The sequence below is a fragment of the Scaptodrosophila lebanonensis genome, unplaced genomic scaffold (assembly GCF_003285725.1).
Source record: "Scaptodrosophila lebanonensis strain 11010-0011.00,11010-0021.00 unplaced genomic scaffold, SlebRS2 tig00000155-arrow-arrow-pilon, whole genome shotgun sequence".
Taxonomy (NCBI): Eukaryota; Metazoa; Arthropoda; class Insecta; order Diptera; family Drosophilidae; genus Scaptodrosophila; species Scaptodrosophila lebanonensis.
Genome location: NW_022060594.1, coordinates 444,821 through 469,204, shown reverse-complemented (window position 1 = coordinate 469,204; position 24,384 = coordinate 444,821). Strand labels below are relative to the sequence as shown.

Genomic DNA, 24,384 nt, shown 5'->3' with positions numbered 1-24,384 from the left:
AGCAGACTCACCAATACAATTGTGCGCCAGTCCGGCCACTCTGAAACATTAATTTTGACAAGGGCTGCCAGTGCGCGTAACTTAGCTGTATGGCAGCAATCGGGTGACTGATATCGATGCCACGACAACAAATGAAACTATCGATAGCTTAACAGTTGGGAGCAAGTACTTTTCAGTTGTCAGTCGAACAAAAATGGCGAAAGAGTTGAGTCGTACGTGCGCGGTATTCGCATTTCTATTAACTATTTGCGGTTCATTACAGTGCGTAAAAGCAGCATGTAAGTTTACACACAAATCACCTAGCCGAGAAACATTTAGAGTAAAAAAAAGGCAGCAATACGTTAATGCGTCTATTTGTGCGCGCCCTCTGTGACTTACTATTATGCCGTACCTGTGTGTGTGTGTGAGTGTGTGTGCCAGTCGTCTGGTCTCTCTGTGTGTGTGGTGTGCTGTGTGTGCTGCGCTTGTGTATGTGTGCAGTTGCAAAAGCACTGCTGCAGTGTATTTTGTTGTTGTTTTTCTTTTACACAGCACACCAATTCTTTTTTCACTTTTTTTTGTCGCCGTCATCGTTGTCGTCGATTGGCCCGCGCACCACCTTAAAAAACATAATATAAAATTAAATTTAAAGTATTTGCGTACATACACACGACTGTATATACATAAATGTGTACATATGTGCACATACACATACTATATGCCTATGTATATTGGTTGGTTTGTACACAAAAGTCAAATACATATGTACATACATACAATACATATGTATGTATGTATGTACGTACCCATGCATTAATGACAAATCATCATATAAGCAAAAACAACGACGACTCTTCTGCTCTGACGTTTTATTTGGTGAAATTTTGGTGGTTCCACTGCTGCTGTATTTTTGTTTTTGTTGTTGCTGCCAATTTTATTAAATGCGTTAATTGACAGCGAAGAAATGTGACGGCGCAATCAAGTGTGAAAATACAAGTGCCCACGTATCGAGCAATAACACTTATCTGTGCTCTCAGTTACAAATAAAAATGCTACAAAATCCTTACTCCCACCCCCACTCCCACCCCACCTTCAACGATTGCCTTATTTATAAACTTTTTGTGCTATATGATCGCCATGCCCCACTTATCGTGCAACTATTTCAACCATCAACAAAAACAGCAGCAGTCGGCTACAATTGCAGTCGCGTTGGATCTCCTTTCCTTCGTCTTCTGGCTGGCTCACTGACTTACTTACTTGCATATTTCAATTGAAATTTGTGGCGCATTTTTATTAAAGACAAAACAAGAAAACAAGAAACAACAAAAAAAACCGCAAATGGCGCCGCTTATTGTTTCTACTTGTTGTTGCTACAATGTCGTCGTCAGCGGCATTCACGACGTCGTCGAAATTTCGCGCTAGTCACAGCTTAAAATTTAAATAAATGAAAAAAAAGGAAAAAAGAGACTACGAAAAAATGAACTATCTTGGAGCTGGCAACACTCGGTTCTAGTTAAATTTTTTGGGCTTTGTTGAGTTGTTTTTTTTTTCTTTGCTTAATGTGTTGTCTTTTTTTGCTGTTTCTTTCATTTATCTGTGTGGCAGGTGGCAACCTTGCGCCCCATGGCGATCAGCAGCGGCAGCAGCTGCTGACCAAAGTGCCGTTAGTTGTCGACTAGGTCTGCACTTTGCATTTTGTCTTGCATACATTTTTTATATATGTACATACATATGTGCATTTGTATACCCTGCATCTAAAGCGTTAAAGATCAAGTAAGTGTATGTGGCTGGCAGAAGGAGGAGGAGTGGCAGATTCTATGAATCAATGTACACAGACATGTCCCTCTGTCCGTCCGTGTGAACAGTGAGAACATGTCCATCACCATCACAGCTAGGGACACCAAACTTGGTCTGTAAACTTGTTCTATTCGTAAGCAGATGGGCAGTTTTAAATAAAAACACTCTGCTAATACAAAAATATATATACAGGGTGCGCCATCTTTTATGTCGGTATGTAAACATTGAATATCTTTGAAAATAAACAACCGATTTTCAAGTATGAGATATTTTTATTTAATTTGGTTCTGTACAATTTCTTGAACTGAGGTTTTCAACACTGGTCTACTCAAGTTAATCGGTTCACTAATGACAAAGTTATTCAATATTTACATACCGACATAAAAGATGGCGCACCCTGTACTTGTATATATACATATATTTACTTATATATATATCGCTTCATTATTTTATATAGCTGCCATAGCACCGATCGAAATTTAGCTTTGTAGAAACAATTTGTTTGTATGTATAAAGATATCTTAACCAAATATATTGCAATATTTGGAAAAAGCCATAAATTAAAAATTTCAAAATTTCTAGAAACAATTGGTGTAGAACTCAAGCTTAGTAGCAAAAACTCTTCTGTTTTTCTTTGCAATATCAAAACCAAATAAAGTATTTTAAAGTGGTTTTAATACCTATAATCTGAAGCTCAATCAAAGTCGATGCGATCAAAAACAAATGCAATCCCAAAGCCAAAAACTCGTTTGTTTATAACAATATCGTAACCAAATCCTGCACTTGACTTTTTTAAACATCGAAATTGTTGGATTATATATAAACGATCGGGGAAAAACTTACTATGGGAACTAAAACGTTTCTGTTTATAATATCGCTACCGCTTTCGATATTTATAAGTCATAGGAATGAATGCTGCGCCAAAGTTTTCTTTAGTCGATGCAGGTCTATAACGAAAGAGTGGGTTCGGTATAGGGTACACTGAGAGTCGAACTGGCGTGACCTTACTGTTCTAGTCGTCAACTTTGAGCCCATTTGTAGCGTTCTTATTACAGTGTCTTATTGTAGTTGTTGCTGTAGTAATCACCCAACGCTTACGTACATCCATCTGTCTATATAACTGACTGGTAATGGTTGGTTGTTGTTGTTGTTGTTTTATTTTATTTTTTCACTGGCTGGTGCGCATCGCTGCCGTTGACTTGTGTTTCAGCTAACTGCACACACAAACACATTTGTGTCTATATACTATGCATATATACAAGTAGTAGTATGTACTGTGTATTAACGCATACTGATCATGTTGATGTTGTTGTTGCTGTGAGAGGAGCTGCCTGTATTGATACAGTTGCGTTTGGGTTTTCTTTGTCTGCAGGCAGGCAGGCAGGCAGGCATTTAGAGCCGACCACCACCAATCACCCAACCAGTCACCAGCCAGCCAGCCAGCCACCCACTTTATCGTGCCATTGCTTTGTTTTAAAGCGCGCATGAGTGAGTGTGTGTATTGTATATACATACATACATATACAGACATAATTAAATACATATGTATGTCTGTATTTGTTGTTGACTACACATGTGGTTCAAAATCAATTAGTTGCACAGGCACAGGCACAGCACAAACCATGCCCATCAACATTAACAGCAAACAAATGAATGACAGCCAACCACCCACTCTGCCACTGAGCCACTGAGGCGGCAGAAGAAAGAAAGTGTTGGGCATATTTTACACTCATACGAGTATTGTGTCAGCCTGGTCAATAGAGCCGGCGTTATGCGATTACTAAGCACGCAGCAGCAGCAACAGCAGCAGCCAGCAATCAAGTATCTGCGGTATCTGTATCCAGTAGCTATGCCCCAGAGAATGTTGTGTGTGAATTTATCGGGTCCGTCCGTGACTGGCACTGGGTTTATCATTGCCGCTGCTCTACTGCTACTAGCTACTGGCTACTGTTGTTGTTAGTGCAGAGCTTTGTTTTGTCTTTTATTCGCTTGACCATTTGATCTTCTCCCTGCTTAGCATATGCACGTTATTATGAATGAAATCTCTGCTCTATTGCAATGTTTTGGAATGACTAACGTTTTGTTACTGTTGTTGTTGTATCAAATATCCATGCCAAACTATGTACACTTCTAAGCCCGTTCTTTCCATGTCTCTTCCATTTGGATTGACGGATACTGGCGGTTGCCAAAGGATCAGATAGGCGAAGTGACAATTTAACGATGTTTACAGTGGTTGTTAGAGCTTGGTTACTAAATTGTAAGGTTGCTTCATCCAAAAATAACAGTTGAAATCGGGATACAAACGACTAGAGTACTTGTAGAGACTACCAGTTTTGAAAATGCATCACAATATTTCATTAAATATTTTCATTGATCGAAGCACTTTTATAGATTCTTTCTAATATTTGTTGTTTCTCCTATGGCTTCTACAAAACTACAATGAGTCAACCGATTATTCGTATTAACATTAAAACTACTATTTCGTCTTTGTAGATCTTCATACTTATCTGTTAATTGATGTAAATTACAGAATGTGATCATTATGTTATCTATCTTTGTTGAGATCAATATAAAGTGATTGGTTGAAGGTCGATTTCAATGAGTAAATACGGAAAATGCACATTGAAAATTGTGGCTTATAAGTGTCTTTCTCTTAAATGTTTATACTAAAAAACACATACCAGCTCTTATAAAAATTCCAAGAAAATTCGAAGTAAAGTTTGCTGTGTGATGATAAATTTCTGGAATTTGCAACAATGGGGCCTCCGCTGCAAATACAAAGAAATATTGTGAAGAACGCAATAATCACCGACATTGTTGATGATAAAGAAATTAAACTTATCAACTATTGAGCTATCAATTGCAAACAAAGCTATTTTTAGCCATATTTAGATTGAATCAAATGTTAAAAAAAAACTGGAATATTCCACATTGCTTTTAGATTTGGCTTTTTGTTTTAAAAAAGAGATTTGATCTGCGATAAATACTTGGCTAGCGCCGTAGACTGCAAGACACTCTAAAAAGGTTCGCAAGCCGAATGTTCAAATCTCTTTAGGATTTATAAATCAGTAAATGGAATGTTCCAAAGAGAGGAGTCTATTAAAAATAAAAAAAAGCCTTGACTTGATCTCAATCGGATTTAGTAGCTTCTAAACTTACTGAGAGCCACATCACCATTCTCGGTGGCACACTTCATCTGCTTTCTAACTTTCTGTCTGCAATTAACTGAAGCTTAGCTTTTGGCGAACTTTGCCCTTCAACTCGGCCCGTTGCCAAGCACTTCTGGACTCAGCAATGGAAACGATGAGGCACCTGCACGATTGCACCTTATTGTTTGTTTACTTGCTGCCTTCTGCAGGTGTAGAAAAATATAAGGGAAAAAAGGGCAAAATACTCCAGTATTTGCTACTTGAGAAATTGAAGCTTTTGCAAACATTAGCAGAAAGATAAACCCGTTCCCCCACGACCCGAAGACTCGTTATTTTCTTTTTTGGAGTTTATGAATAAGTAAATAAGAACGACTTCGTCACAGCAATTTGAACTGAACGTAAATAAAATAAAAAGAAATCTGCTATCAAGTTTTTAAACATTTTTTGGAAGCATTTTGTCGCCGTCACGGAGCCTGTCTGCACTGTATATTCTGAGAATGTTTCCAACATTCTACTTCGTTTTTTTTTTTTCTTTTTTTTTTTTGTCGTTTTAACAACTGATGTGTGTACTTATGTATGTGTGTGTTTGCTTGCCAGTCGTAACGGCAGCAGAAATAAATTTGCAAAGGCAACCAAATCTAATTAGTTAGTCCGTCCGACTGTCTGTTTGTCTGCACACGCCAGTTCTCATTTCGATATTCGTTACCACTTCAGCTGCGATAAGAAAATAAAGGCAAGTGTCGTCCAAAGAATTTGCAGTGTTTGCCGTTTCCGGCTCTACAAAATTGCAAGCACAACACGCTCAGAAAAAAACAAAAAAAAAAAAACAACACACCCAGTTTGTGTGTGTCCTTCACACTTGTTATACATTTTCAATTTATGCAAATTTCTTTACACTTGTACATGAGGAAAAACGAAAGTAGGTCAGGTCATCATGCTAAAATATACATATATAGTAGGTATATAATATCTAAGAGAGTCTTGTGTGTGAGTTGTGCTGCCCTAAGGTCGTTAACACAGCAGCAGCAACAAAAAAAAAAAAACAACAAACATAGCGAACTGCTGTCGTTCGCAACACTTTCAGTTTTCAATCAAATGCTGCATAAATTTCAGCCAATTGCTTCAAATGAATGTGTGCAGGAAGTATTGCGAAAAACGAAAAGCAATAAACGAACCTTCTATACCCTTCCAAATGTGCTTCTAAATCATCTGTAATGATGTATTTTCATGCTATGATAAGTTGACTTATTGGCTATTTTATTTATTGTCTATAATTGTCCGCTCCGACTTCAAGTTTGTAGCAACAGGGTTGGTTTTATCAATAAACCTTTCTATAAGTAATTGCCTTTTTTCAAAACCTGATCACTCCTATAGCCGGTATATGAGATAGTCTTTCAATGTAACTCAATTTGCTGCGATAGTATATATTTTATTTGTGGTTTTATAAAACTTGTTAGTTCATATTGTAGCTCTATAATTGTCCAATCCGACTGCAACTTTGTGACCACAGTGTTGGTTCCATTAACAAACCATCCTATAAACAATTTTTTTTTTTTTTGGAATCTGCATCTATAGCAGGTTTTTGAGATAGACTTTTAATTTAACTCAATTTGTTGCTAAGTCATCTCTAAATCATCTCAAATTGTTTCAAAATCATTGGCTTTATTGGCAAACTTGTCAATATCCAATTGACGATCCTTGTAAACCAGATCGTTCTTATTGCAGCTACAATATATAGTATTGTGATTCCACTTCAAATTGGCCTTATCAGCAAACTTCATCTAATCAATATGGCTAGCTATTTTAACCTGATCGCTTTTGTGGCACTACTATATCTTAAAGTATTTCAATATGTTTGTTGTTTTGGCACATCATCTCCTTGCACAAATAAAAAACCCACAAATGTGCAAAATTTCAGCGCAATAGCCGTATCTTACATAGAAACTAAGAGAAGAACATGGCCACATCAATTCTTCTATTGATCAGTCATATCGTATCTGCCACGCCTCCTTCTTTTTGTGGCCAGCATCTGATCAAATACAATATACCCTCTTCCCTAGGGTGCTACAACACTCTAAAGCTACACAACTACAACATAAATTATGAGATGTAGCGGCAAAAAAAAAGCAAAACAAAAAAATTGGCTGACGCATGCTTCGATTGCCATCGCAGGCAATTAACACGCGAGTTCAATTGAATTGACCAACAAAAATAAAATAGCCGCAACCGCAAAAAAACATGAAACACAAAAAAGCTTTGATCGCAGATTACTGCTCATGATGCCAACGACTACCGAGTGATTTTCATACACAATTGGTGCTTAACTGTCGAACTCTTCATATCCAAAAACTGCATTCAACTATTCCATTCTCTGACCAACCCCCTGAATTATTTCAATTTTTCTATCGATAACAAAATCTTCAAAGCATGGGAATTTCAGCTATATTCATCAACACCTGATGTTGAAGACACATTATTAATTGATTGGCAACAGAAAGAATATTCTCTTTGTAGTAGTTTGATTGACGTCTGCAATGTTCATGAGTAACTTTCGAGCTCAGATATTTCTCTACTAAACCGCCTTGTTATTTTGCATTATCTTTGTATTATACAAATATGTTTATTTCCAATGTTATCTAAAGCAGATGGTCTTTATATTTTGTTCCCTTGATTTCATAATTCTGATCATCATATTAACGCAGATAACTGTTTTTAAAGTGAAGATCACACTAGCTTCATTAATAGTTCATCCCACTTCTTAGGACCTATCTGAAATGCTGTTAATAAATAGTGTATTATGCAATTGCAATCTAACCATTGTCCCACTACATACTATACTTGTATATTTCTTATACGAATATTCGTTTCATTTTCTGCCATCAATAAAGAGATTAACGGATGTGAGATTTTTCATTTGAACACTTATTTTCCAATTCTACAATTATCACTTTCTAAATTGCGCATCTTCATCTAATTTTATTAAATGAAAGAATCTGTTTGATTGTCCGTCTCTATAGAAAATGCATATTGTGCAGTTAATATTATTAGCATATTACAAAGTCCCATATAGTCCATATATTGATTGCCAGAATTATATACATATAGCTGCTCATCAATAGTTGCAATACTAAGCAACCAATATTCATCAGAGAGACCGGCCTTCGAAAATTTATTGTTATAACGACAATAACAACAACAATATTTTTAGCTGGTCGGACACACATACAAGTAGCCTCTGCATATGCAATTGACCTTCGCTATTCAAAATTCTATTTCTATTTCTGCGATTTCATTCCCGACTCTCCCGGCTAGTGGGCGACCACAACAGAGTTTCCATGACAATCAATGCAGTCACTTCTCTGCCAGTCTCTGCACTCTCCATCGTCTTGGCGTACTCGTATATAATTATTCCAAATGGTTGTTTCTGTGATTTTGTGATGGCAATAACAACAACCATTTGTTTATTTGAGATCTGCTGATTCTGCTGACGAGAGCTTTGTTGTTAGCTGCTCGAGCGAGTCTAATAAATGTTCACGAGTGTAGAAGAAAATTAAAGCACATCATCTCCATTTAATCTTTGTCCAATTATCCAAATTCAATTCCTTTCAAGAGCATTCCCTTCTTCACTTTTAAAATTTCTTCAGTTAAAAAATTATAGTTGATATGTCAAGTCGAGTATTCATATTAAAGTAATTTCATTTCCAAAGATATACAAACTTATATTATAATGTTCTTGCAATTACTCTGCAAATTCTTCGCTAACTTTTGAGTAATGGACAAACGTTACTTCAAGCTGTTGTTATCTTGGATTTTTGCTCAAATAAATGATAATACATACATATGTAATCAATATCGTTAATACCTCATAATAATATACTATTTATTGTATCTTCTTTTTGTGTGGCTCACAATCAGTTATTAAATAAAATAATTATAGATTATACTCTCCTTGGAGGAGTATTATATATTGTATAAGCGGCTCTTCAGATCAGGTTACTGGGTCTCGTGCTAGCAGAGCGAGTGGATTCGGATCAACGTCATTGTGAATGCATTCGTTGCGAGTTCAAGTGATGTTTCTATCCCCCGAATTTTGTTTATACTGCCCTTCAAATCAAATACTTGTCCGGTAGATCCACACCTTTCGGTCACATTTTCAGTGAGAATTAAATCAAACTAAGAGTATATTTAAGACCTAGAGGCCCATATTCCCATTCCCTGGTGGGCCATATTCCCGCAGCGCTTGGACGCATGTTTTCTTTAAATTAAATCAAACCAAAAGTCGAAAGCGAGTTGTTCCTACTTTATGCCCTGGAGACCCATAATTCTCATTATTTAATCATTATAAGTGACCGTATAATATGAAATACTAAGTACGTAATATTGCACGACAATGTGCAAAATATAGATTGAATAATTGCAAATAAATTAACGTAATATAGTACTCGTATGATGCTGAAAACACACGTAATCAGAAATTAATCAGTGCATAGAACAGCGAGTAAATAAAGCTTGGTTTTAGAATGCAATTGAAGAAGAATTCTCGTATATTTGATCTCTTTTGACTTCCTAGAATTCTAAAGAAATTCAAATCATCATTAGCTCTATCATAAATGCATTAAATGTGCAAAAAAGATTTTGAAATCACTTCAAATGTAGAATTAAAGGCAATTAAGGAATTGTGTAAACAGAATTTTAGTTTTAAATTCATAAACAACTCTCAGATGATGATCTACGGCCAGACATCCTGTTTATTTGATAACAATTTGGAGGATTCGAAAATAAAATCTCAAATAATTGTTTGAGCCTGGAATTATATTTTAGGGTTTTTTTTTAAGCTGGCCTGCATTTTGGTTAATGTTTACAAATAAACTACGCTTTAATAACTAACTATAAAATGGCTTCAGCTTCTCCGATGGTGGGGCAATTAAATATATAGGTAGCTGGATAGCCAGTTGTTGTTGCAGCGCAGGCGGAGCTTCGATCTACTACCTGAAATAAAATTAATATGAAATATATTTTTGTTTAACACATTTTTAATTTAACAATATCTGTTTTAATATAAATCTGGAAAATATTGTTTGACAAACTTAGTTTTTGATTAACTTTTCTGTGAACTTAAATTATTTTCTAGTTTATTTAGCAACCAACAGAAACTTAAATATTGGTAATGAAAATTAATTCAATTTAAAAGAATGTCAAACAGCTGAAATTTCTTTGTTAGATAGATCAGCAATCTGTTGTTTTGTTGTGAATTCCATCTAATTTCTAGATCCACCAAAATCTAGGACTCGTTTCAGTTTTTATGAAACAAATAGTGATGATTGATAACACATATAGATTCAATTACAGTAAGAACAATTTAAATATTCAATAAATAACAATTTTATTTAATAGAAATGAGCCAATTTTAAGACTTTAGAAACTTGAGGCATCTAGTACTACTCATATCTGCCCTCATATCTTGGCATCCACGTCTACTCCATTGTGGATTGTAGATTAAGTTGGTTATACCTTAGACTTAGATCTGAAGCCAATAATATGTTAAATGAAATATTAGGAAATTAAGACAAGTCTGCATGCCAACTTTGGTGGCCCTAGGTATTATGGTTGCGCAATGCTTGAGGTTCATACAGACAGACAAAAATTTCTTAACTGAAATATGCATTGGATAGGTCAACATTTTGGGTGTTTACTGACAATCTCGAATACTGTAAGTACACATAAGTAGTTTTACTTTTTGGAACTGTGGTAATAAGCTGCGAAGCATGGAACGGCTTACAATTTCGCATTGTGTGTGTGTGTGTGTGAAATGAACGGTTATTTGTAGGAGTAGGAGTATGTGTGAAACATGTATGTGCATGTTCATACAGAGTGTATGTGTGTGTGGGTGGGTAGATTTATTTGCATTTATATAATTATTTTCACTGGTTGGGGCCATCAAAATGACGTTGCACTTTGTGAAATTGTTGGCCAAAAGCGTAATCGATATTGTAAGAGTGTGCGTGTGTTGGTTGCATGTTGTAATGAGCTCAAGTAGCGACAACGACAACAACGTTGGCTCGCTCGTGGCTAATTGCGCAGCGCCCTTTGATGTGTGCGTGTGTATGTGTGTGTGGGTATAAATTGCTGTTGTTGGCTGCCATTGCTGTGGGAAATTATGTAGTAACATGCCAACGATGGCGGTAGTGGGGGGGGGGGGGGGGGGGGGAATGCAGAGATTGAAGGCAAAGGCATAAGCGCCGGCTAGTCATCGGCATTCGCATCGGCTGTGCCGGCGACATTATGTAAAGTTGAAAATAGAAAATCGATATTGTGCGAGGCGTCAAATAACAGTTAAGTCCATTACAACAACAACAACAACTTGTGTACCTCCATAGGCTAATGTCAAAAACAGCACCCGAGAGCGTTGCGCCAACTCATGAATTGCGAAATCTCACGAACCATTGCTTGACAAAGCCACAGTGGCTGACTATTTAAGATGCCCCTTACCTACTTACCACACTATTACTTATTATTATTATTATTTCTGACCCTTAGAATTGTGTAGATTTTCCCTCCACATTCAGTTAATAGCTATAAATAACACCTAGACATCACAGCCGCTTTGAGCTGCAAATGCATTCGAAAAACGTTACAAGAAATATTTCTTTTTTTTATGGAAATATTATAAAAAATTGTTACTTTTACTTAGCATGGTATTACTTATTATTATTATTGTTATTATTTTTTCTGACCCTTAGAATTCTTTAGATTTTACCTCCACAATTTAGTTAATAGCTACAAATAACAACTAGACATCACAGCCGCTTTGAGCTGCAAATGCATTCGAAAAACGTTACAAGAAATATTTCTTTTTTTATGGAAATATTATAAAAAATTGTTACTTTTACTTAGCATGCTATTTCTTAGTATTATTATTATTATTATAATTTCTGACCCTTAGAATTGTGTAGATTTTCCCTCCACATTTAGTTAATAGCTATAAACAACACCTAGACATCACAACCGCTTTGAGCTGCAAATGCATTCGAAAAACGTTACAAGAAATATATATTTTTTTAAATGAAAAATTATACAAATTATTTATTTTTTATTTATTCGAAATTTAAAGTGTGTTCTTCCATTGCTGATGCAATCGCAAATATTAATTATTGGCAAAATTGGACGTATCACTCCTTCGAAAGAAGTTAACATTTTTTTTGTTTAACTCGTAATCTAGGAAAACTAAAAAGTGTTTTTATTTTGCATAGATCGTTCCTACATTCGCTATAAATATATTAAGCCATATTAATGAACATATACCTATTCGTGCCGTTTCAAATTTTAAGCAATTACGTAGAAATCATGTAATTGTCCAAATTTCTTCACGTATGTATTTAGACATTTCTGTAATTTGTAATATTTGTATGCATTGAGTAACTATTGAAGATCATTATAGGTAGCTCTGGCTCTGCTTTTGTTTTTTTTTATAACTTATAACCAAAGTGGTAAAAAGGGCTAACTACCCCTCAAGCTAGAATTTCCTCTTCTTATTCCTGCTCGCAATTTGCAATTAAATGCATTCTATCCATGCGCTAGTTTGCTATTCTTTTGTTTTTCTTTAAAGTTGTTTGGTTGTTTTTCATAAAGCTAGCTTTTTTTTAGAAAAGCGAATTGAGATATTAATATTTTGCATATGAAGTCACAAAAATAGCCGTCGGCTACATTTAAATGTTTGTGTTTCTAAGTAATTCGATCTTGTTCCCACTACGCCCTTTGTCGCGCATCCGAAATGTTGCTCTGCCCATAAATAGAAGAGCTTCGAAAATAACTAAAAATCGTATTACCGTAAAGGTTGACTGACATCATGACCAGCAACAGAAACAACGACAAAGGTGTTGACCGAGAAAAAAAGTTGTTTTCACTCAAAGCTTTACAAAATCGTCATCTCAATCGATATCTTCTTATCTACGATCAACAAGTTCTTGTGTGATTATTTATTGGACAAAGAAATAAAATAAATAATAATTATAATGTTGAATAATTCACATCACCTATTTACATTTACTCTATTTCCAGCAGCGGATTACTACCACGTCACATCGCACCTTAGACAGATCGACACAGCCAGGCCAGTGGAATTGACAGAAGACACGTTGCTGCATCGCCAGCGTCGAGCGGCACCCGGGCCCATCCCTGTGGCGCCACCAACGCCGGCGCCCACAGATGTCAAGAATCAGTATCAGAGCGTGAATGCCAATGCCAATGCCAACGGCAATCTGGGAAGCAGCGACACCACCGTCACCACAGTGGACAGCAATGCGGCTGCAGCGGTAGCCGCCGCAGATAGCGTCTCTTACAATGTGGGCGTTCACAATGTGGGTGTCAATGGCACGGGCCAGCGCAAGGATTACAGTTTGCAGACGGGCGAGAGTGCAGGAAATGCCGCCACCACGACCATCAATGTGGCGGCAAATGCTGAGCTCAAGAAGGGCGGACTGCAGCAATCGCAGTATCCCAAGAAGGCGACGGCCACAGCCACCCAGCAGCTGCAGGCGGCGGTGGTGACAACCACCACTACGGAGAAGCCCCTAATTGATGATGTCGACGTGTCCGAGGAGGTCATTGAAAAGGAGACCGCGAAACTTAATCTCACTATTTATAACGTAAGTTATATGTAAAATGCAATATAAAATGGCAATGAATGAAAGAAACCCAATAGAAACTATAGGGAGCAGGTGCCACCAGGATGAATACAAGTATTAAAATTAATCGTGTTGTTGAAGGCCCTTTTATGGAAATCGCCACGCGTAACGGTATTATTATATAGACTCTATATTATAGATAGTAGCTATAATTTGGGAATGAAATGGACAGTTCCGCCCAAGATTAGGTTGCCTATGTCTTCTCTCCGCTATAAAGGGAAAGTACACCTCAAATTTCAAAAAGTTAAAAAAAAAGGATTATTAATCGGGTTTCTTTAAACGAAGAACTCAAACGAAGTCGCTTTGTAGCAGCCATGTCTGAGGTTTTTATATAAATTAATGTTTTTAGTACATACATAGTTTTTTGATTGAATTAAGAATGTCGCGCTTCTCATATAAAGCGCCATACCGCAGCCCTATTTAGCAGCATTTTTATTATCAATTATACGGAATTATTTTTACTATAGAAGTAAAAATACAGCGCTTCTCCTTCGAGGCACTTAATTGAAATTACTGGACGAACATTATTTCGAAGAAAGCTGGCCCTTTCAGCCACCAAACGCTCTACACGTTGTTTACCATTTCTACCTGTTCTACGCCCTTCTATAATGTTTTTAAAACAAATGCAGACTAGAAAATGACAATTACAATACAGCTGGAATTTTCAAAAATGGCTTTTCAGAAAAGTAAATTCATCCAGTTCTATCAAACATTCGAAAACATCTGTTGGTTATTTCCAAACTCTACGTAAAAAGTATTCATAAAAATGAACTCAAAAAAATAAGCAAACTCTTGGGCATAAATATATGATACATCTTCCTAAAAAGAGGTTGTATTATTTAAAAACCAATTGATAGATTTAATAGCACTTCAAGGTTGTGAATGTGTCGAGGGCCGAAAATAATTTTCTTAAACTCGGAGAGTCCCAAACCCCTTGTGATTGGATTATAAAAGTCTGTAACTGAAGAACTAAACATGTGTTAAGGGTCGACCTTATCAACTGAAAAAGATAATCATTTGCAAAATAATCTAAGTAGTTATAATCTTATCGCATCACAGAAACATCCGCACTCCGTTCAACTAACTAACTAAGTTTTAAATAGAGCGATCAGTAAATGAATGAATGATCAGTAATTTAATAATTTGTAATGGCTATTTCTCGGCGATATAGCATGTAGCAGAGAGAAGAAATCATAGTTTCTTTAGAGAATTGTAAATCAAATTCCTTAGTTGGATGATATCAGTTTTATCTTTAAAAAGGCACTTTAAAGCATTCTTATTCGTTTACAGGAACAACACGAATACTACAACAGCAGCCTGTATGTGAATAAGGAAGAGGTGCAGTCTATGTGGAAACTTGTACAGAACATATCCGAGAACGTAATGCTCTCCTCGTCACATCGTCGCGCCATGACCGTTGAGTTGAAGTTTGACTTCCCCTTCTATGGCCACTATGTCCGCAACATAACTGTGGCCACCGGAGGTTTCCTCTACACCGGCGAGTACGTCCATTCGTGGCTGGCGGCCACCCAATATATTGCCCCATTAATGGCTAACTTTGATACGAGCATATCAGCCGAATCGCATGTGCGTCTGCAGGACAATGGTAAGAGCACAAATCCGATGCTGGACTGACTTTTGGAGCAGTCTAGTGGTAAATTCAATTTCTAAGCAAGTCTGGAGCTTGATTCATGTTTTATCTAATCACTTTATTTGGCAAAATCTCCAGTTCAGTATGTAGTTTAGTGTCATAATTTCATGAACCTCGTAAAATTTGCTAAAAGGCGCCACTTTTTAGCAGTCTGGTTTAACTTTTAAAGAACAATAGTTGCTTCAAAAGATGAAATAAAAACGAAAGAATATGTTTGCAGATGATAAATTATAGTGTAACAGTTCCGATTCTTCCATCGAAAAGTTTTGTTTGTAATATTAATTGCAAGTTTTCAATTGACGATTCAACTTTTTAGCAGTCTGGCTAAAAATAGTTGCTAGTTGAAATAAAAACGAAAGAATATGTTTGCAGATGATAAATTATAGTAAAACAGTTCCAATTCTTCCATTGAAAAGTTTTGATTGTAATATTAATCGAGATAACTTTCAATTGCTCATTCAAGTTTTCAGTAGTCTGGCTTAACTTTTATAGAAAATTATTTGCTTCAAAAGATGAAATAAAAACGAAAGAATATGTTCGCAGATGATAAATTATAGTACAACAGTTCCGATTCTAAAAACGATAGAATATGTTTGCAGATGATAAATTATAGTAAAACAGTTCCAATTCTTCTATCGAAAAATGTTGCTTGTAATATTAATCGAGATGACTTTGAAATGGGGATTCAATGCAATTCAAAGTCTGAGAATTTAGCTAAATTGCGAAAAAAGTTTAGATTTTTTGGGAGCACTTGAATATATTTGCTCGACTTTGGCAAAGGAAATACACTTGATAGTTAGCTCAAAATCAAGATTACAAGATAAATGCATTAACTTCTTCACTTCAATCGCTCTGCTTCCACCAGGAACCGCCTTCACTGTGCTTTGGGAGAATGTGGCTCTGCAGGATAAGCCCGATTACGGCAAATTCACATTCAGCGCGACACTGCACCAAAATGGCAACATTGTCTTCGTTTACTATCAAGTGCCCACGAACATCAATGGCATCCAGGACAATCAGCATCCTGTTAAAGTGGGTCTCTCCGATGCCTACATAATTGACAAGCATCTATACTGTAAGTGGCCTCAACTCCCCCCCTCAATAGAGTTTTATTGTAATCCTTTTCATTGTACCGATACAGTCTCTCGTCGCAAGACCATCTATGAGTATCATCGCGTCACCTTCGTTCAGCAACAGATCACCAATGCCACGATCATACAACTGACAGCACTGCCCACCTGTCTAGGCTACAATGACTGCCAATCGTGCGTCAATCACACGACAAGCTTTACGGTATGTAAACGAAGCACCCTCGCTTGCCAGAGCTATGTCAATGAATTGTAATTAAAGTTAACGGTAGTTATGTTCACGATAGTTATACAAATTATACACGAAATTATACACGAACAAATTAGATGATAAGAACCACTCTTATAACGTGTAGATAAGGAGGAAGAAGATAAGATAAGACTCTTTTTAATTAGTAGTAGTAGATAACTTTAAGCAAGCGTTACTTGCACCTTTGCAATGCTTCAAATAGTTTATAATAATTTCACAAAATGTATTAATGTTATAAATCACACATCTGCTGGATGCAAATTTTTCTCATGACCATTCTAGGTCTCCAGTCGATTGAACATTTTCACTGAACATTTATTAAGAAATTGGTTTGTTTTAGCACATTGTGATTCGAATTTATTTCACAGTCCCCAGATTCTAAGAACTTATCTCTCTATTCGATATAATTAATACTTTTAAGCGACATTTTCTATAAAAAGAGCTTGCTCGCAGGTTTTGATATCAGTATGAAAAATATAAACACATATAAAAAAAATCACTGCATTGCATTTGAAATATTAATCGAACATAGTGTTTTCGTTATCTTTGAAACCTTTAAAGCCAAGATTGTTTTTATTCTACGCTAGGAAGAACACATAGAGAGGGTTTTATTTAAATCATTTTCAATATAGATGTACTATCCTATGAAGTCCTATTAATGAAGTCCTAAATATATATTTCTATTAAAAGTTGATACAGTGAAATGTTCGAGTAAAGACTTTCAATACAATTGAAATGAACGCCTTTACGGTCAATGCTTTGTTACGACTTGCAGCCTAAAATAATTACTATAGTTAGATAGGCTCGGAAAAGAAGGGAGTGCGTGTATAATGTAACATGAAATAATATAAGAATCCTTTTATTTTAGTGTTATTGGTGTCCCATCATGAATCGCTGCTCGACGGGCACAGATCGCAAGAAGCACGAGTGGATGCAGAAGGGTAAGACAAGACAAGCAACTACAAGTATATACATAAATATGCCAATATGAATTCTTTTCTATTTTTCCATACAGGTTGCGATCGTGCCGCTATAAATAAATCGGAAGCATGCCCGGCGTTGGGCCAGAAGGGTAATAATGCGGGCGCTCAGGACAGTGCCAGCGCCTCCAATACAGGTGGAAATGCAGGTGCTGCGCCCGGCGCCAATCCCACTCCATCCACTGGCGCTGCATCATCGGCCACGTCAGCCACCACCGTAGCCACGACACATGCGGGCGAGGCGCCACTAAGTAGCACACAATTGCCGCCATCTGAGGCGGACAACAGCAGCAGCAGCCACAAAGACAGCGAACGACTGGACGCTGAATTGTCGGCCGTGAAAGCAGAGACGAAGAGCGTGGGCGTGGCATTTGGCTTCCTTGTGCCCATTTGTCTGGTGTTCGCCGTTACGCTCTGGCTCTTCTATGCGTACCGGAATCCACACACAAAAAGTGGACAGCTTCTCATACAGGTGAGTGGGATGCGACGACGACACCAATAACCAAATTAATTTTATTCACATTCTCCAAAACAATAATCTTTTTACATGCAGTCCAAGCATTTGCATCAGGTTGGTGGCTATACAAATAACTATTCCCCTTTCATCCCAAGTCCACAGATTTGGTTTTATTTTGCTAAAAAAGAAAGTCTAACGAATTCACGAATTTTAGTTTCAGTATGTTTTTAGTTCATCAACCTAATCTAACAGACAATTATACGAACAAGTTGCACATTTGCGCTTAACTTGTTGATTAATTTGATTATATATTATAGTAGTTCTGTAGGTATGTAATTAGTTGCTTCCTTGGTAATAAGAGTAGTCAAGCAGAATTTTAATATAAAATGTTGCTCAATCAAAAGAGTATTTCATTCGTTGAACTAGAAATACAAACAATCCTTAAAGGTACAAGCTAGAGCGGCTTTAATAAAGAAGGTTTTATCACAATTTAGTGATTTGTTGTTTAGTGATAAAGAAAATAGCATAGCCAGGCTAGAAAAACATCCTGCCTACAAACAAAAAATTATCATTAAGTGTATTTTCTTGATTTGTTAAGTTTTCTAAAGTTTTTATAATTTTTGTTAAACAACATCTCAGTTCGCTTTATTTTATCTAAAAACATACCTAATTCTTCCCTATTCTAAGGCCTCTCAGTTTATATTCGTGTTCTTCTGGGTATTAATAAATATTCAATAAATAGTATCCCACGTGGCTCCCACAAACCTGAGGCTAAGATTCTTCCTTTGGCGCCGATTCTTCTCTTGCAGTTCATTCTTCTCTCTAAATAATAACTAAAACTCCTATATTTAATGACTTTTCTTAATCGTTTTGGACTAAAATATATGGAATTTATTTATTTATTTCGATCAAAATACAAGTATGTGGAATTAATCATAAACGATCAGTGAATGACAATTAGCTTTCAACAACAACTAAATAGCTAACACATATGCTACAATCTTTGTATTTACTATTTCTTTCTTCTGGCTTGAGCGAAGATCAAGCAAAATTTTCTGTGATCTAAAAAGAATATTAATTTTTTGATCAGAAGTATCTTTTCTGATACAAGAATATATAGTTGCAGTATTTCCTAAAATGAGGACCATATAAGCATCCAATCAGCATTCAACAGAGCGCTTTTGTTAGAGATAAATGATACATGATAAGTGTGTTTCTAACATGCACTGATCAGTGATCATCATAATTGAAATAAGATCGCCTATTATGTGTTTAAAGTCGCTTGAAGTATAATTAAATAGTGTGTGTATCTATAATTTTACGTTATTCAAATTTATTTTGTTCAGCGCAGCATTTGATTCATCGGCGATCAGGGACGATCTAATATATTTTATTTATTGCAACTATTCATTATTTACTTAGTAATTGATTAGGTCTGTAAAACTGACTGACAACCAAAATCACACACCAGAGGAATATGAGAACATTTTGAATAATATTTCTACTTTAATTGAGCGATTTTTCTTAATATAATCACTTTTGATGACTATTCATAATAATATCGCTTAATGATATTTGTATTTCATGTTCAATTTAGAAGCATTACAATAATTACTCAACGATCAATTACAAGCTTATTACAAACACAACCTCTGGTGAGATTTTCCGTTGCTAAACGGTTCTGCACACGAAATGCGACTAGTTTGGGTTTAGATGTTTGCATGTATGACCGACTGCCTGTTCATATACACACTAGATATGGCTCTCTGTGGCATATAATTTAATTTTAAGTCTAATTTCTGTTGAGCTATTTTAACTATATATAGTATAGACTTGTATACATTGTGTGGAATACTGAATCATCAAAACTATATTGCTGACTCATGGATCAATTAAAATTTGTTTACAAAGAAACTGTGTTGTAAGATCTGCCATCGTGACGAACTCATTTAAATGCACAAATCGCTAGAAATGGGGCTTGTTTGGGTTCTGGTCTAGCTGTAGATGTATATAGTACCATATGTTTGCAAGTGTGATTGTTCATATACTAATATTGCTCTCTCTCTCTCTCTCTCTTTTGTAGTTCCGTCCCAGTCAGTGGTCGTGGAGGCGCGGCGAGGCGCGCTATACGGCAGCCACGATACATATGTAAACTGCAGGAAGAACAGCAATAAATAAATAAATAACAGCAGCAAAGATGAAGAAGATGAGAAAGAGAGGTAGAAAGAAAGAAAGAAAGAAAGAAAAACAATAAGAACATCAACGGCTACTTTAACTGCAATTACAATACATATATAGAGAAAACTGTGTCTGGTCTGTGTAATTCATTTTTAGTGAGTTTGTTTTTATTTTATTTTTTTTTAATATTTTTTATTTCGATTTATATATATATAAAAAAAAAGACAAGGACAAAGCAAACGGCGACATCTCAACTGCAATATCTCGATTTTAATTATTATTATTATGTGATTATGAATGTTTGCTTTTGTGCGAAAAGACAGACAACAAAAGGCAAAAACGACAGGCTGCTGTTACTATTTGTTTTTGATTTTTGTTTGTTTAACAATATTTTGATTTTGATATGCATATTTTGTTTAAAAAACATTGATACTATACTATATACCTGTTCCTGAATCTGAACATTTGCTCCGCCTAACAAGCACGTTCAGCACATTCCCCTCACAACTCACTGTCGTCCTCCCCCCCGCCCCCACCTGCCCACAAATTGTAATCAGTTTCGGTTTCTTTCAAACGCAATTGTTGTAATTAAAATGCTCTGCATGCTGTATTTTATTTTATTATTATTATTATTTTATGTTTTTTTTTTTTTGAGAAATTTCTTTGTACTATACGATACGCAAGGCTTATATACATTTATATTGCTATTGTATATATAGCATTTATATATACATATGCATTTATAAATACATATGTATTTACGATTATATCCAAGACGACCTCTTCTTTTTGTTAGTATTTTTTCTATTACCTAATATATATATATATATATATACACACAAATATATATATATACAATATAATAAATATTAAAAATAATAAATGAACATAAAAAATTAAAAAATAAAACCTACAAAAACAAAAACGGTGTGCAAGAAAATTAAAACTAAATCAATTTGCTATTAGTAAGGAAATAAAGTTAAAAGAAAAAAAAAACATATAAACTAAATGTAACAAACGATGCAAAAAAAAAAAAAAAAAAAAAACAAAAAGAAAAACAACAACTAAGAAAATTGTATAACAATGTATTTTGATAATGAAATTTGTATTATTATTTGTATTATTATATATGCATCCAGTACATGATAATGTAATTTAAATGAAACAAAACCAATAAAATATCTGATTTTAAAATGTACATACATATCAAGAACAGTACGTACGCATCAGCTTCTAATTTCATTTACCAGATACAATAGATAGGAAATCCCCATTACCAGAAAGCTGCGAATCTACTATCTGTACATTTTTCTTTGATTGGAGCGTATGTTTGTAACATTGTCGGGGTTATTAGATTGAGTTTTCTGATTTTCGAATTCTTAGAGTAAATACATTACTCGAAAGTGGAAAAATGGGCAACCATCCCAACCATCCCTCTGTAAAAAGTGAAAAAGTATTTTTGATTGTTGAGTGAAAAGAAATCATTGTGACATTGTCAATGTTATTAGATGGGGTTTATTTCGGATTTTCGAATACCTAGTCAGAGTAAATACATTACTCGAAAGTGGAAAAATGGGTAAACATCCCATCATCCAAACTCAAATGTACTCTGTGTTCGAATTGTGAAAAAGTATTTTTGACTGTTGAGTGAAAAGGAATCATTGTGACATTATCAGTGTTATTAGATGGGATTTATTTCGAATTTTCAATTTTCTACATTTTTCTTTCCATCTTAAATCTCTTCTCTGTATACAAATCGTGAAAAATGCATTTAGTTTTCGAGTGAAACGATCTTTTGATATGCGAATGTTATTCGATTGAGTTCATGTCGGATTTTTGACTTTCCAACCATTCATCAAAGTAGTAGGATTGGGTTTATTTCGCATTTTCAATTTTCTACATTTTCCTTTCCATCTTAAATCTCTTCTCTGTATACAAATCGTGAAAAATGCATTTAGTTTTCGAGTGAAACGATCTTTTGATATGCGAATGTTATTCGATTGAGTTCATGTTGGATTTTTGACTCATAATAGGTCCGCTTCAGTCCCGATTATTAATCGATTTTGTTGATGCTGCACTCTAGTCTCTCAGATAGTAAATTTTTTTTATACCCTGTACCCGTAGGGTAAAAAGGGTATATTAGGTTTGTGCAAAGTATGTAACATACAGAAGGAAGCATCTCCGACCCCATAAAGTATATATATTCTTGATCAGCATGACGAGAGAAATCGATCTAGACATGTCCGTCCGTCTGTCCGTCTGTCCGTCCGTCTGGATGAATGCGAGGATCTCAGAAACTATAAAAGCTAGAATAACCAAAGTTGGCATCCAGATTCTCCTAGGTCCGAGAAAGGACGAGTTTATTTTATTTTTTGGAATTTTCCCCCCCTTCCCCCGCTACAGAATTTCGTCAATAGCGTCCACATTTCAAATGCTACCTAAACCAAACTTTACACACATAATTTATATATAATTGTCTACTGTTGTTCAAAATTTTAATAATTAATTTTTCAATTCGGTCAATTCTAAGAAAAGTTATTAGCGAAACAAATTCTCGCCAGCACAACCCCCACAAACTGCAGCAACAAGTTCGCTCTTCTTCTTCCTCTTTTTGCTGCTGCTTTGGGCGCATATAACTCAGTGGCGGAAGTTTACCTGGGTACAGGGTATTACACTGTCGGGCTTGCTCGACTGTAGCGTTCTCTCTTGTTTTTAGTTAAAACGCAATATGAACAACCTTTAGAGGATTACGCATTGGAATTTATGCCATTGGCATTGACTTTATAGCACTCGTGCTAGCGCCTGCTTTGTCAATATACCTCTCTGTGTGTCTAGTCTAGGACGTGACCGAATATGGCTTCCCTACAAGGAAATATTTGTACTTTCCATAATGGATGGCCATTCTACTGAATTCTTCTCGGTTTCTTCTTCGGCTTTGATAACGAAATTTAATGTTAAATGCTTTTCAAATCATTTCCTATCCTATTCTCAACATACTGTTTGTTTCCTACTTATGGGGACTTACGTAAGTTTGAGGCACTGGTTGGCTTCGCTTTATTTGCTTTATATGGGACATATTTTTTTGAGGGTGTGAGTCATGGGTTAAGCTTTGCTGTTATTTGATTATTAGCAAGAACTGCCTTACCATAGCACTGCTGTAACATACAGAAGGAAGCATCTCCGACCCCATAAAGTATATATATTCTTGATCAGCATGACGAGAGAAATCGATCTAGACATGTCCGTCCGTCTGTCCGTCCGTCTGTCCGTCCGTCTGTCCGTCTGGATGAACGCGAGGATCTCAGAAACTATAAAAGCTAGAATAACCAAAGTTGGCATCCAGATTCTCCTAGGTCCGAGTAAGGACGAGTTTATTTTATTTTTTTTAATTTTCCCCCGCTACAGAATTTCGTCAATAGCGTCCACATTTCTATTGCTACCTAAACCAAACTTTGCACACATAATTCATATATAATTGTCTACTGTTGTTCAAAATTTTATTCAATTCGGTCAATTCTAAGAAAAGTTATTAGCGAAACAAATTCTCGCCAGTACAACCCCCAAAAACTGGAGCAACAAGTTCGCTCTTCTTCTTCCTCTTTTTGTTGCTGCTATGGGCGCATAAAACTCAGTGACGGAAGTTTACCTGGGTACAGGGTATTACACTGTCGGGCTTGCTCGACTGTAGCGTTCTCTCTTGTTTGTTGTCAAATACAGTTATGAACAAGCAGTGCAATTTGTCTTCAATCAAAATAATTGACTGTCGCTAATAACAGCTGTTCAACGGAATAATTTTGAATATAACAATTGAAGCCACATCACAATTCTTTTAAAAAAAGCCACTCCAAATGCTTGGAATGCCAAAGCCGAGCAGGTGGTTCTATTATGACAATCTGATAGGCTGATAAACAAGCAGTGCTCCTTTTTTTCGCTAAAAATTATTGCCTGTCGCTCATAACACACAGTATACATATGAATGTGTGTGTTTGTTCAACTGCAGAATTTTGAAAATAACAATTAAAGCCTCGCCACAATTATGCTATTTTTTTTTTAAGAGCTTTAGCCAATCCAAATCCCTTGAATGCCAATATTTTACGCTCTAATATGACAATCTGATGGGAAGTCCAAGCAGTGTCACTGCTTTTAGATCTTTCGGCACTGCTCTTAAAAT

The 24,384-nt window shown here is 35.8% G+C and overlaps 1 protein-coding gene across 2 annotated transcripts; it reads left to right on the top strand.

Annotated features, from left to right (window-relative positions):
• The first annotated feature begins 190 nt into the window (after positions 1-190).
• On the top strand, positions 191-21,198 carry LOC115629532 (plexin domain-containing protein 2). Of its 2 annotated transcripts, XM_030526008.1 has the most exons (9): positions 191-278; positions 12,984-13,570; positions 14,900-15,215; positions 16,126-16,335; positions 16,402-16,553; positions 17,467-17,539; positions 17,614-18,050; positions 18,132-18,149; positions 20,119-21,198. In XM_030526008.1, the coding sequence occupies exons 1-9, from the start codon at positions 194-196 to the stop codon at positions 20,185-20,187; spliced, it is 1,947 nt and encodes a 648-aa protein (XP_030381868.1). In that variant the 5' UTR covers positions 191-193; the 3' UTR covers positions 20,188-21,198. The 2 variants fall into 2 exon arrangements, with proteins under 2 accessions (XP_030381868.1, XP_030381871.1); XM_030526011.1 differs by lacking the exon at positions 18,132-18,149.
• The last annotated feature ends 3,186 nt before the right edge of the window (positions 21,199-24,384 follow it).